The sequence below is a fragment of the Atractosteus spatula genome, chromosome 18 (assembly GCF_055471065.1).
Source record: "Atractosteus spatula isolate fAtrSpa1 chromosome 18, fAtrSpa1.hap1, whole genome shotgun sequence".
NCBI lineage: Eukaryota > Metazoa > Chordata > Actinopteri > Semionotiformes > Lepisosteidae > Atractosteus > Atractosteus spatula.
In genome coordinates, this window is record NC_142723.1 from 8361195 (window position 1) to 8375256 (window position 14062).

General features: G+C 36.7%; 1 protein-coding gene across 1 annotated transcript in view; it reads right to left on the minus strand.

Moving 5' to 3' along the window:
* Positions 1–14062, minus strand: part of sdk1a (sidekick cell adhesion molecule 1a) — a 454720-nt gene that overhangs the window by 250450 nt on the left and 190208 nt on the right. The window contains exons 3-5 of the mRNA XM_088936948.1: positions 10822–10981; positions 2427–2533; positions 1641–1788 (exon numbers count right to left, since the gene is read on the minus strand). Coding sequence (XP_088793074.1) covers positions 1641–1788; positions 2427–2533; positions 10822–10981 — 415 coding nt within the window. The remainder of the gene's footprint in view (positions 1–1640; positions 1789–2426; positions 2534–10821; positions 10982–14062) is intronic.

Genomic DNA, 14062 nt, shown 5'->3' on the forward strand with positions numbered 1-14062 from the left:
GCCAGCTCATCTGGCATTTACTTATTGGGTTGCTACTACAGCCACAAAGCTAGACATGTGCTACTTTAATTTGTGCTTGTGGGGGCAAGACTTCTAATTCCCTAGAGGTAGTGCCTCAATAGAGATGAAAGAAAAGATTATTTGTCTAAATAATAATCACTAGATCATTTTTCCCTGTACTACAAGCAGATAAAGCAGTTACATTTACTAATATACTGTAAATGTTACACTGTGTTGCACTGACTTAACTATGCACATTCTGAAGTGCTGCTAGAAATAGATAAAAAGGTATCCGTATACTGACGGAACCTGGTTTAAAAGAAATTTGAGACAGAATTATGCTCCTCATCCTCAAAATGTTTTTCAGATTTTGCTTTTGTTTTTGCTTTTTATAATTACAGCAGGACAGTACATGTTATGTTTAACATATGTGAGTCTTCACCACAAATCAGTTGAAAAATAAGTTTGTCTATAAATTTTTATGTGCAATTACTGCCAACAGCAGCTCTCTTTCAGGAATCTGCAGGAGGGTGAAGGCAAGTCAAAATTCAGGTCCAAAAAAGGCAGACAGGAGGAAAAAAACTATATATGTTATATATTGTATGACTATATATGAACTGTATTTTGATTCATGTTAGTTCTGTTTTGATTTTAGATGTATAGTAGTTGTGTTACTTTGATGAAAATTTATTTTAAAGAAACAACAGTAATATGTAGATATAATAGAAAAATGCAGTGCCCCCTACAGAGCAGGTACCCCACCCACAGGCTTCGCAACCCAAACATCTAATTCATTCATACCCTGAATCATGACAGCAAGTCATATAACACTCCTAATTTCCTAAGGTTGTCAGAAAGATATTTGACTCTTGCACTTGCAAGATGAGCACAGTCCAATTAAAGTTGGAAAATATTTCTAAACCTGAACGTTTCTAATTTACTCCTGGTCACACAGTAGATTTTCAATTTCATCCGTGGAGCAAATATCAATCTATCCAAACCACCCAACCATCCAAAACTTTGTTCAGAAAAAAACTGTTAAATTGGGTCAAGATAAGGACTAGCTCTGATTTGCTCCCTCTTGGAATAGAAAGGCACTTTGCAATAATGGAGAATTAGACCTGCCTTGGCTGCTGCTGCTGTGTGGGTGAGCTGCTAATTAGACAAAGGGAATAAAAAACAACCATGCCAAGATTAAAGGATGCTTGGAAAAAAGCGTTAATTGCACTTTTCTGACAAGGCAGGGAAATCACATCGCATAAGATTGCCAATGCTGCCACCGAAATGTGCGTCTATGGTTGATGCGTTCTTTCATGTGAGGCTCACACAGGCCCATTTCCCCAACCTAACACTGAGCGACACAAAGCCCTTTCCAATTATTAGGCAACCTAAGTAGATTCTCACCAATTAAAGGCAATTTCCTTCAAAGCACCTCTTATGCTCATGTTGTTAAAGCCCCATTCATAGGCTTCTGAGGCAATTATTCTATCATACAGCAAAACCAGTTGAGAGTCACAAGAAAAAAAAACACTAGACCCAACAGTATCATCCTAATGACTGGCTCCAATGCTCTTCAATGACAGCTCAAATGACTCCTCTAAGAGACAAACAGTATTAAAAGGTCTCAACACTGTACTCACATTCTGTTGCTGGGGATGATCTTATATCCATCCCTAAACCATGTCACCTGAGGCCGCGGAAAGCTGCTGACCGCTGGGGAATTGAGCACTGCTGCTTTACCTTGTGGCACAGTCTTTCTCTGATCTCCCTCCACGAAGTTTCCCATATCTGAGGGGAAGAGACCATTTGTAAAAGTAATTGAGTGCTGCCACCTCTGTGATTCCGGATCATACTATGTGCAACATTTAGCAAAGCCTATTTGGACAAAAGGAGGAAATTCTTTTGAGAGTACTAAAATAGATCCACACTGCTGAGAACAAAAATCAAACTAAGCTATTTATCGATGACAAAGTACAGTCTTGTTTTCAAGTCAAACACAGCGGACTTCTGTGTGCAATTGTCTTTGGGATCCTGCTAAATGACATCCTTAATTCAATGTGCAATTTAATGTAATAAATCTATTGCTTTGCTAGAAAGGTGTTTTATACTTTGCAATTTCCAGTACATTGTATGTACTGAGGCAAGAATGTGCTTAATAAGAATAGAATAATTATTTGGTAATGAGCAGGCTGCAAAGGAAGATAACTTTAGAAATAGCGTGAAATTACATTAAACATTTATAACAAAATGCATTCCTAAACATTACATGTAAATAAAATGTAGCTCTTTTATAGGGACATGGCATCTCTGACCGTTTGTGTGTACAGGTCAGAGGAGTGCAAAGAAAGAACCTTCTCAACATATCCCTTATGGAAAAACAAGCTGAATGCATCCTGCTACACATGATCACCTTTATTCACACTTACATGCTACTTGTACTTCTGCCTTCTTCTGCATCAGTGCACCCATCCTGTTTCTCACAACACACTGGTAAAACCCAGCATCGGATTGCAGTAGAGATGGAATGATGTATCTGGGGAAAAGCAGAGAGGAAAGCATGTGAGCGAAACACTTCCATCCTTAAGATGAACTCAACAAGAAACATTCAGGTCAGCTCAGCTCCAATAATTTAGATGATAAAGTTTTCTTTATTCAGAGTTAACTGCTCAACGGTACACTGCATATTGAGACTTTATGCTCTATACACACACATAATACAACAAAACATACTGTGAAATCAGACACTGACAATGTTTTACCTTTTGATTGAAGACAAATATTTTATAATACTCCTAATACTCCTGTAATACTCTTTAGCAGTGAAGCAAAGATCTACATGAACCATATTTCTACTAGGATAAATCAAAACAGGTCTCTTGAACAGATCATTTAAAATGTTTGTTTTTTTATTTTCTGCAATTCTAGATTCATTCTATTTAAATACCAATCATACTGAAAATGATGCAAATACAATTGGATTGTATGAAAGATTTCAGTTCATCCAGGCATTCAGTCAACAGTTTTACCCTTCACAAAACCTTGATTTGAAGAGCAAGCATCGGTGAGAGAGGTTGGCCTTTGTAGCTGCTGAGTATTAGAATGCACAAACTATTAAAATGCAATTTGACTCCACAAGCAGATGATTCTAAGTTCATTATGGAGCTGGATCTCAGAATTCGGCCTGATACCATCTTCTACTGATACTGGAGGAGCAGATGCAAAGCATTAAAACCCGCTGCAGATTCCAAATGGAAGTCCTGGCACATAAAAATTGGAACTATTATCTAAACGGCTTCACCAGTTAAAGCAATAAAGGTACAAAACTGGTCATTATTTAACCTTAGTATTGGTCTTTTCAGTCCAATACTAACTTCAGAAGTGTACTGTATAAGCTGGGAAAGCACGTACAGATGCAGCCATTCAAAATGCACGATAAAACCCCATACTGTGCGTATGTTTGTGTGTTGAAAGTCGTCTTTATTTCATATGCATATGAGAGTCCTGCATTTGTACACAAGACTCTAAAGACAACGCTTACAGTGCTCTTTTATATAGTGAAACAAACAATACAAGATACACTCCCACATGACTCTCTGCTTGCATTGTGGCTATATATGGTCATTCTAGAAAGCTAACCAGTACATATAATTTCTTTACTGCCGGCTTGTGTGGCAAGCAGCCCCTTCTGCTGAATAGGTCATTTGATCCAGGAGAGGTAATTCACTCGGTAATTTCCCCGAGAACTATGCCAGCTATGTGTACAGACACGATGTGGCTATGTTATCTTTTGCGACCAGACATCCTGTTTCGGGGTGGAGCGGTAGCTCTGTGGCTAAGGATCTGCGCCTGTGCCTGGAAGGTTGCCGGTTCAAATCCCGCAGCTGGCAGAGGAATCCTACTCTGTTGGGCCCCTGAGCAAGGCCCTTAACCCCAACTGCTCCAGGGGTGCCGTACAATGGCTGACCCTGCGCTCTGACCCTAAGCTTCTCTCCCTGTCTGTGTCTCATGGAGAGCAAGCTGGGGTATGCGAAAAGACAAATTCCTAATGCAAGAAATTGTATAGGGCTAATAAAGAAACATTATCATTATTATCAGTTAATCCAACAGTGAGTGGATTTGAGGTGTTTCTAACTGAACTGAATTAAAATATAAGCAAAGAAATACATAGCCTACAAGATATAATACAAACTTTTAGTAAAACTTTTAGTTAATTCCCTCAGTCCCCCCTTTAATTCCCTCAGCGCGAATCTACAGATTAGCGCATTATACGGCAGTACGTGATTGGATGGCCAAAATGTCCGACAGGCAGCACTCTTGGTGCATTGCTTGTTAGTGAAACGATTGCTTCATTTAATCTCTTTACTGTGCATGTTTAAATCCGCTTAATATTGAATCTTAATATGGAATTTTGAAACTAAAGGGCATAAAAAGAAGAGGAGCATAACGTGTCTGAAGGTCATAAGCGATATTCATTTAGGAATATAAACAAATCATGTAAGCTATATATGACTGGTATTGGTAGTTTAAATAAAAAATACACACCAGTATTCCACTTTCTTCTTAAAAATTTTAAGCATCAAAGTCAATTTCATTTGATTACTTACTGTGGTTATTTTGGAAACGTTTTTACGTGCTCCTTCTGACTATATTAAGTTTATATATTTTGTAAAAAGTTATAATGTTTTAACCTTTTCTGCGAATACTTACGCTCGTTATCGCAGTAAAAAAACACATACTTTTTAGAATTTGATTAATAGGGAATATAATGTGGAATCACTTATCTAAAGATATCAATAATTATATTTATTTAAGGATCTAAATATATGTATTTATATAGCTGGTAGTATTACTGTAATCCACTTCCTTTGTAAACATGTTTTATTTTTAATTTTTAATTTCAATCAATAAATAGTATTAAAATTCGCACTGTGATAAATTGTTGCACTTCCACATCTTGTAAAAACATTAATTTGCATGACTCTGTTCAAACATACATTAAATCTGACTATCAAAAAACCAGGATTCAATATTTTTCTGTCTCTCCCTAGTCTCTCTCAATCGCTGCGATTCGGACAGAATTGTTAAAAATGGGAACAGGTCAGGTAGGCAGAGGAAAGGGGGAGGGGTGAAACTGTTACCTTTCCCGGTTAAAGCGGTTAGAAAATAAGGGAAATTTACACTTGTAAAATGTTCCAATTTTAATGCGATATGGAAGATATTATTAATAATAAATTACCTTGGACAATCTGTAAACTGAAAATTTATAGAGGAAACACGTGTCTTTTCTTTCCAGCTTGGAATTAACTTTTACCTACTAGCATATTCCATTGCAGCCACTTTATGGCTCACAAAGGTGAGGAGTGTTTACCCCCCGCCTCTGTGTAATGTTATGTTGAATAGACAGTTCTGGGGGATGGGAAGGAATTTTCAGTAGCATGCTCTGTTGTCATTGTTGCTGTTTAACATAAGGTGACCAGCAATCAAATGTCTTGTTTTTTTTTAACACTTGTTTTACAATGAGTGCCATTTCGCACTGTGCGCTATAGAAACTTCAGGTTGTGCTGCACCCCCCTCTAACAGAGTGCAGTATTTTCACAGCCTCTGATATGGGAGAAAAAGACCAGCTAATCTGTCCTACATAACAGAAAGAGAAGAGAATGTATGAAACATGTGTTGCGTTTATTAAATTCTTACTCCAGTTATTAATCCAATCTATTTTTACTCATCCGGCTATGTAAAAAATATAGCCAAAGGGATCACTGGAAAGGTTCAATTCCAAGCTGAAAAGACAAGACTCAACGTATCTTCTCTAACTCTTCAGTTTACAGCTCGTCCATGGTCATTCATTATTAATATTGTAACGAACGGCAGGCATACAGATGGTACAAGCCGGTTGCAGCACAGTGACATTACAGCCCTCTGCTCCCCTGCGCATAACAGGGCTGCTGGCTGCTGGTGCTGAAGGAGGTCTTCTGTAGCTCAGCTGGGAAAACCTCTGTTGAGCAAAGCAGGAGACCAGGGTTTGAGCCCATGTGGCACAAGCCCAAGAATCTGAATTCGTTACAATATTATTAATAATATATTCCATATTGCATTTAAATTGGAATGTTTTTACAAATATAAGAAGAGGCGATACACAACGTGTAAATATAACCCTTTTCCCTCCTTTAATCTAAAGAATTGCGTGAAGAAATCCTAAATCACAAAGCCATCACTTATAATAATTCATCCAGACACTCACACTTACACCAACAACAAGCTATAATGGACTATATATATATATTCGGCTATGTAAGAAACAATGTGGCCTCGATACATTACAGTGCTCATTACCATTACAAGGACAATAGAAGTTTTTTTTTAAAAGAAACGAATGTCAAAATGTTTCCAAAATGTCCACTTGTGATACTTTAGCTGCTTAGCTACAAGATTCCATATTAATATAACTATCAAGTGATGCTAAATCACTACAACATTTATCTTTTTAAAATAACAGCAAATGGTGTTCTTACCACGTATTCTTAGAAAAGGATAAAACATTATAACTTTTTCTGAAGTACAGAAGTACAGGTTGTGTACTTTTGTCCAACTGAGTAGTCTTGCTTTTATCAAATATACCAACTTTTTAATGTTAATTATTAACATGCTGTAATACACAGTTTAAAATTATAAAGTCTAAAGAGTATACAACTTGAACTTAACTACAAAAAGACTGTCCCTCAGCAGCGACTGGGATTCGAAACCGGGCACTTTCTGGCAACAGCTCAGATGCTGTACATGGGACATTAAGCTTTATTAGCTCCATCTGGCGGTTTTACAAGGTGCTTCCGGATACTATTATCATATTTTAATTAACATGCGGTATGATGTGGTATATTGCGCCATGCCCACCGCGTTTTAACGCAGCGTACCCCGAGCATTTTGAATGGCTGGATCTGTATTTCCTATGTATTTCCTATGGTACTCTGCAAAAACTCAAAATGCTATTTATCTCTTGATCTTGTAACTATCTATGTTTGTTAGTTTCTCTTCATATCAACAGCAAAGTGAGGATAATAATTTCATACAAAAATAATAAAAAAGAACTCTTACACCGTTTTAAGAAAAGTTTATCCAAAACTACAATACAGGCTAAGAGATATTGCCTTGATTGCATGTTGTGTAGCTTATAGAGTTTTACCAGACAATGCCACGATTAGGTGATCTTAGAAGAAAAGGCATTTTGCTTATATTTTTAAAGTAAATTTTAAATTATTATTTAGAAGAAATGCAAATATTGCCTTACTGGCTATTTTTTTAAAATGAGCTATTTTTACATATAAAGTATACAAAAATAGTGTTTCCAAACTCGAGCTCCTCACCTTTGCATGGACCTATATACAGTATTCATCGCCCAAACATTGGCACCTAATCAAATATTTCAGTCACAAAGATGCCCAATCAGGATCCAATCAAAAAATAACATTTTAAAGAATGAATTAGGGAAGATTTCTTAAACCTTAACTAAGAACAGAGGAAACAGGTTCATACCACTTGGGAAGACCTCAAGAAGAAAATCACCAAAGTCTTCAAAGAGATACTTATAGGGAACACCAAGATTGTTTAGATGAAAATCACCAGGTGAAAAATTAACTTATATATTACTTACAAAGTGTTTTATATGCATAGCAGAGCGAAACAAACTCTAAACAAAAGAAACTATCAACAAGCAATATAACATGTTCCATGTTTTTTTTACTGCCACAGGGGATGTTTACCTCCCAAGAACCCAAAGACTGTTGCACTTCTGAGACCTAAAGAAGAAGAAGCTCAGATCAAGAAACGAAAGACAATCAATGACTGTTGAGAGAAACAGTTTGAAAATATGTTCATTCAAGAAGCCACCATCAACAATCACTTAAAGGGGTTTTGAAAGCCATCACACAAATTAAGAACAGCAAAACAGCAGGAGGTAATAGAATTTCTAAAAGGGACTAAAACTAAACCTCCACTCCAAATTTGAAATTAATATTCCCAAAAGATTTCAAGAAAACCATGAATGTGACAATCTTCAAGAAGGGACAAATCCACCCATCCATTTTCTAACTGTTTTATGCAATACAGGGTTATGGGGGAGCCGAAGCCTATCTCGACAAACAACAGGTTCTAGGCAGGACAAACCCTGGACAGGATGCAAGTCCATCACAGGGCACACACGAACACACACACGCTCATTCATACCATGGTCAAACCTCCCAGAAGCCAATAAACCTACCATTGCGTCTCTGTACTTTTTGCGGAAACCGGAGCAACCAGAGGAAACCCATGTGAACATGGGTAGAACATACAGTACATACAGTCATACAGTCCAAGCAAATTTCACTGCAGGCTCCAGTGTTGCAAGACAGCAATGCTAACCACTGTTTCACTGTGCCACCCAGGACAAAATCATTGCAAAATTATAATCTTATTATCTCCTAATGCCAGGAGCACCAACAATACCTAAAATAAGTCAGCATCCTTTCAATGCTTCATCATGATGCCCATGCACTAAAACTCAGTAACGGATAGATTAATCCAGGCAGAAGTCTAACAAGGGTAAGTAATCGATTCAACTCCATTTTAAATATTTCTGAGTGCCATACCCTGTTTGATTACAGAAAGGTTCCCTGCTGGAGTGCAACTGATTTACCAAATGCACTGTAAATATTTAATCCAAACATTAGCAAGCTCCAAATGCACATGGCTTGGTACCACTGATCTGGATTCACAACAAGACTAGAGAATTTAGAGCACTTCCTACTCCTTGGGAGTTACTGTTCACAGAAGGCTGATATTGACATATCAACATATCCGGCATTTTGTTTGAAATTTGAAAGCATAGCCTTTGATCGCCTGAGGAACTGGGTGTTTGAAGATTGTAACATTAAAACTGAAACCAAACTGATGGTCTTTTGTGCAACATAACTAGTTCTGTTTCAAATCCCATCTTCACAGTACATAATAAAAAATGCTATACTGTATCTTTCACAATGATTGGATGCCCTTCATGCACACACAACACTCTTCCTAGCTGTTTGAAAACACCAAGGAGCCTTTATTTGGAGCATTCAGAGCAATTCTAGGCTTTCTAAGTTTCAAAGCTGGATTCTCAGAGCATTCAATTTTAAAATGAGGAAAAACATAACAGCTTGCTACGGTGCTCATGGTACCACATGCCTAAGTGTGCATATACTGTACACATTGGCAACGTATGACTGTAGTTTTTTTCTTAATAAATGCTGTAAGTATATATAAATATTTTAATTAATACTACTGAACTTTGATAGCCTGATACTGTCAATATGGATCTGGTTACTAATTTTATTACTACCCTGCTACTCTTCAAAATACAACCTGTGAACAGTCATAACCTAATGAATTATATTTTTTGTTTCCATGTGGATGTTATAGTTTGCACTGTATATGCCTGTCACCTGACTGGGACACAGTGAGCCCGGGTCACGTTTTTATTAGGTTGTGTGAAGGTAGAGGTAGGGGTTTTAATGATGATCTGTATTTGCAAGGGTATTTTGAAACAGGAAATTAGCATACAACAAAGGAGCATAGTCTAAAGAGCTGAGCAGGACACTGTATTTTTTAATATCGATAGCTCCCCGTAGCCTTAAAGGGAGGGCTACAATAGTGAATTTTGGGGTTCTGCTTAATACTACAGTGCACCTCTGCTCCTACATGGCTACATTTACCATTTTCCTTGTGTTTAGTTTGCCTAGATTTGTGGACAAGAATGGCATTTATTCATAGATCTATGCAAAAACAGCATTTGTGTCATCACACGTCCTTACTGCCGCAGACAAGCTACAGTGTTAAAGTCTCCAGTCACACGTTGAGTTATGTTTAACGTGCATAACTTTACTAAACTAGCAGAAAGCCTCATTATTGCTTTCTGCTACTGATAAAAGAATGTATATTATATGCAGACAGAAGCCAGCAATGTTAGCAAGTAAGGTTGCAGAAATTAAATAAAAAGGGATGTGGGAAAAGTAACACAAGCCTAGCACAGTGTTATTTAAAAATATTGCAGAAAATAAAGCACATTTACAGCACCAGGAGAAAAGAGTATGCCAAATATCATGTGATTAAGTATGCAGAATATTTTATATTTATGGCGTTATTAAAAATTCCATGCAATAATTCAATAATATTTCATGCATATCAAGTCCCAAACTATAAAGGGCAATCTATGGAATCAAAAACAACTTTAGAATAAACACCCTTGTGCACAGTAACTTGTTTCTCTTGTAATTTGCATACATAATGCAGTATGATAATCTCATTTGCTGCATAATATCCAGAATGTTACAGTGAAAATTGGCCTCTACCCTCTACCCTTAATGCCAAGTGAACCACGTGGTGCTCTAACACATATAAAGGACACTCGTGTTTTCCTGCAGTTCAAGATTCATTTTAAATATTCACTTTAAATTCACTTTTGCAAAGCGAATGCAAGTAATTTCTGGTAAAACTTAGTGTACTTGAATAGAGACTACACAGTTGCATTATTGCACAAATATGCCTGTGTTAGAACACTTTTAAAACAAGCACCAGCTTCAGGAAAAAGGCTTAAAACTCAGATTTGACAGTCTCACTCTTCTCCAATGTCTTTGTTTGGAGAACAGTCTTAAACCAAAATGTCCATAAAGGGCTACTTTAATTATTGTAAGCTTAACAAGCAAAAATGTGGACATTCTATTTTTTGAATCCACAACATACAGTAGGGGCCTAAGGATACTGTGAACAACCCTTTTGGGGTTTATTCAAAGAAATAAACTGCACATTTACTTGTACTCAGGAGAGAAGGAGGTGATATCGGTATTGTTCAAAATCCATTTGAACTCCAAGGGCCAACTTCCTTCAGCCAGACATGTCATGACAAGGCGATTGCCTTCAAGGTGAATCTGAGCAGGACCAGGCTCCGTCTTGAAATATGGTGAAACATCATCTGTAAGGTGCAAAACAAGACATAGTTAGGGCCAAATGCCTGGCAAGTGAGAAATGGTATAGACACGGTGGTACGGTAGATCTTGCCCATGGCCTCTGTTGCCTCTGCTGGTCTTTGAAGTGTAGTTAGGCCCTTGATAGGTTTCCTCCAATATTAATTTCTGTCTTTAGAACAAAGGTCTCTGTGACAATAGTGCTACTCAAAATAAGCAGAAAATAAAGACAGATGCCGCCACTCAGAACCTACGGCAATTCTTATTACCGCATTTGTTATACTACAGCGAGGTACAGTGTGTGATTCAATGTCCGAAGATAAATGATAGGTGGCACTTGTTAGATATTAGTGAAATGATTGCTTCATTTGATGTTTCTCTATTGTGTGTCTTTAAATCAATTTAATACGGAATGGCGGAGATTTTGGTAGTTGAAAATTCTGTGAAAATAACAGAAGTATAACGTTCTGAATGACCTAAAATATTAATTTATTAATATAAATATATATTTACCCTATGTACATATGGTAGCTGGTATTCCACCCTCTTCATAAACATTTTCTGCATCAAAGTTACTATAACTGAGCATATTAATGTGAATGTCATTAACTATATTATTTTAAGAAAAATAATATACATGTACTGTACAGCAGGTAGTGGTACAGTAGCTAAAAATAAAAAAAAAGGCATTTAACAGTATTCGGCCTTTATCATAAACATTCTTTATCATCTTTAACTCAGTTACTTGATGTGGTTATTTGGGAAGGCATTGAAAAGCTCCTTTAACTACAGTACATCTGTTGCAATGGAAAACCAAATGCCCTTCAGAATGATGCATTGGTAGCTCAGTGATAAAATTCTGTACTATTGCGCAACAGTGTCTGAGTTCAATTCCATCCAAAACCGAAAGCATTTTTTCAACAAACTGTCCCTTGAGCATAATAGGGACTTTCTCCGACAATAAAATAATATGCGAACTTAATTCACATTTCTGATTACTGTATATATGACAGTATGTAAAATATAAGAGTAATATTAATAAAAAAATAATAACTTGTATGAACCTCCAGACCTACAGTACAATCTCCAGGAGTTTTTTATGTGTACGCAGCATTTAGTTTTATATATAAATTTAATGTATATCCATTTAATATCTAAATTTTTACTTTCTTATAAAGGTTTTTACTGGCCTTTTTCTTCTTAGTAGTAGATATAATTATTTCAGTTATATATGAAATGATTATATTAGTAGTTTTTATAATTATTTGGCTTCATCAGAGCTGTTAGAAATACATAAAGATCCAGCCATTCAAAAAGCGTGACGTATGCTGTGCTAAAATGCGATTGTACTGATTTAATACCTCTTGTTAGTAATATTAATATGGAGTCGTGTAATTTAGCAGCTAAAATGTCACAAGGGGACATTTTGGAAACATTTGACGTTCTTTTTTTAAAAATATATATTATTGTCCTTATAGTGGTAATAGGCAATGGACTGTCATTTAGTGCGCTGCACCCAGGCAGTTCAGAGTCCAATCAGAGAATTACTTTGTTTCTTACATAGCCGAATATATAAAAATAGTCCACTGTTATAGCTTGTTGTTGGCTATGGTGTGAGTGTGTGCATCTAGATGATTATTATAAGTGATGGTTTCTTCACGGAATTCTTTAAGTTAAAGGAGGGAAAAGGGTTATTTTTACACGTTGTTTATCGCCTCTTATATTTGTAAAAACATTCCAATTTAAATTAAATATGGAATATATTATTAATAATATTGGAACTAATTCAGATTCAGATTGTGCCCTTGCTGCTCCTGCCTCAGTTCACCCTTCACCGCATGGGCTCAAACCCGGGTCTCCTGTGTTGCTCAACAGAGGTTTTGCCGGTTGAGCTACAGAAGACCTCCCTCAGCACCAGTGGCCAGCAGCCCTGTTATATGCACAGGAGAGCAGTGCTGTCACCACGCTGCAACCGGTTTGTTCCATCTGTATGCCTGCCGTTCGTTTCAATATTAGTAATGAATGCCCATGGATGAGTTGTGAACTGAAGAGTTAGAGAAGACACATTGAGTCTTGTCTTTTCAGCTTGGAATTTAACCTTTACAGCGATCCATTTGGCTATGTTTTTTTATTTTTTACTTAGCCGGATGAGTAAAAATAGATTGGATTAATAACTGGAGTAAGAAAAGATATTTCACACATACTTTGAAACCATACGGCTTTGGAACAACGGGAGGCAAGACCCGGCTGTGGGGAGGGGCGGTATTTTGATTTTCCTGTGCAAATGGTATTCGCTACAATACTATGATGAGTCCCTGAGGCATATCGTTCAAATTTCAGAATAAAAATAAACCTTTGTTGAGTTTGCACGAAAGACAAAAGATACCTTTTGAGAAGTCGTGTACTGCTTGCAAAGTAGCTGATTTTGACAAGCATCTAATTTTGCTTGAAGAATTTAACATCTGTCTGTACTGTAGCTTTATTTAAATGAGCAGAAAGTATCCTTGCTCTTATAAGCGGCTGTTAAGCAGAGTTTTTTAGTCTTAACACACCACACCCTTTTGAATGAGTTTTAATCAGCTTTGTCTGGAGAGTGAAATAAATGACCGCCGACACTTTCCTTCCCCCCTGGTGCGAGGTGATAATGTGGAAAATGGAAAATGTTTTTTTTTTATTTTACTGGGAGTGTGAACATTGAGATTAACACAGTATGATAACTGAGATGGATAATTTTAGTAAATATCTTGACAAACGTCTGAATTTGTGCTTTCACGAGGCTAGATAAAATTGTATCCAGCTGTGAATCAGTTACGTGACCTTGTCGTGTGAATCAGCTATGTAACTTTTTTTAATGTTTGTAATCGTTATTCTTGCTAGTACATTTTGTATTCAGTTTGTTTCTGCGTGTTTTTTTCGGCTCCAAACTTTTGTTTAATAAATTGAAGGTTGTGAAAACAGTGACAGCTCACCCTGAACAAAATACAAGCAGTTTGAAATGATTAGTTATTATTAAAAAATCATTTAACTTTGAACATGTTGTGATATTTAGAAATACCAACAAATTCAATATAGTGTAGATAATATTTACT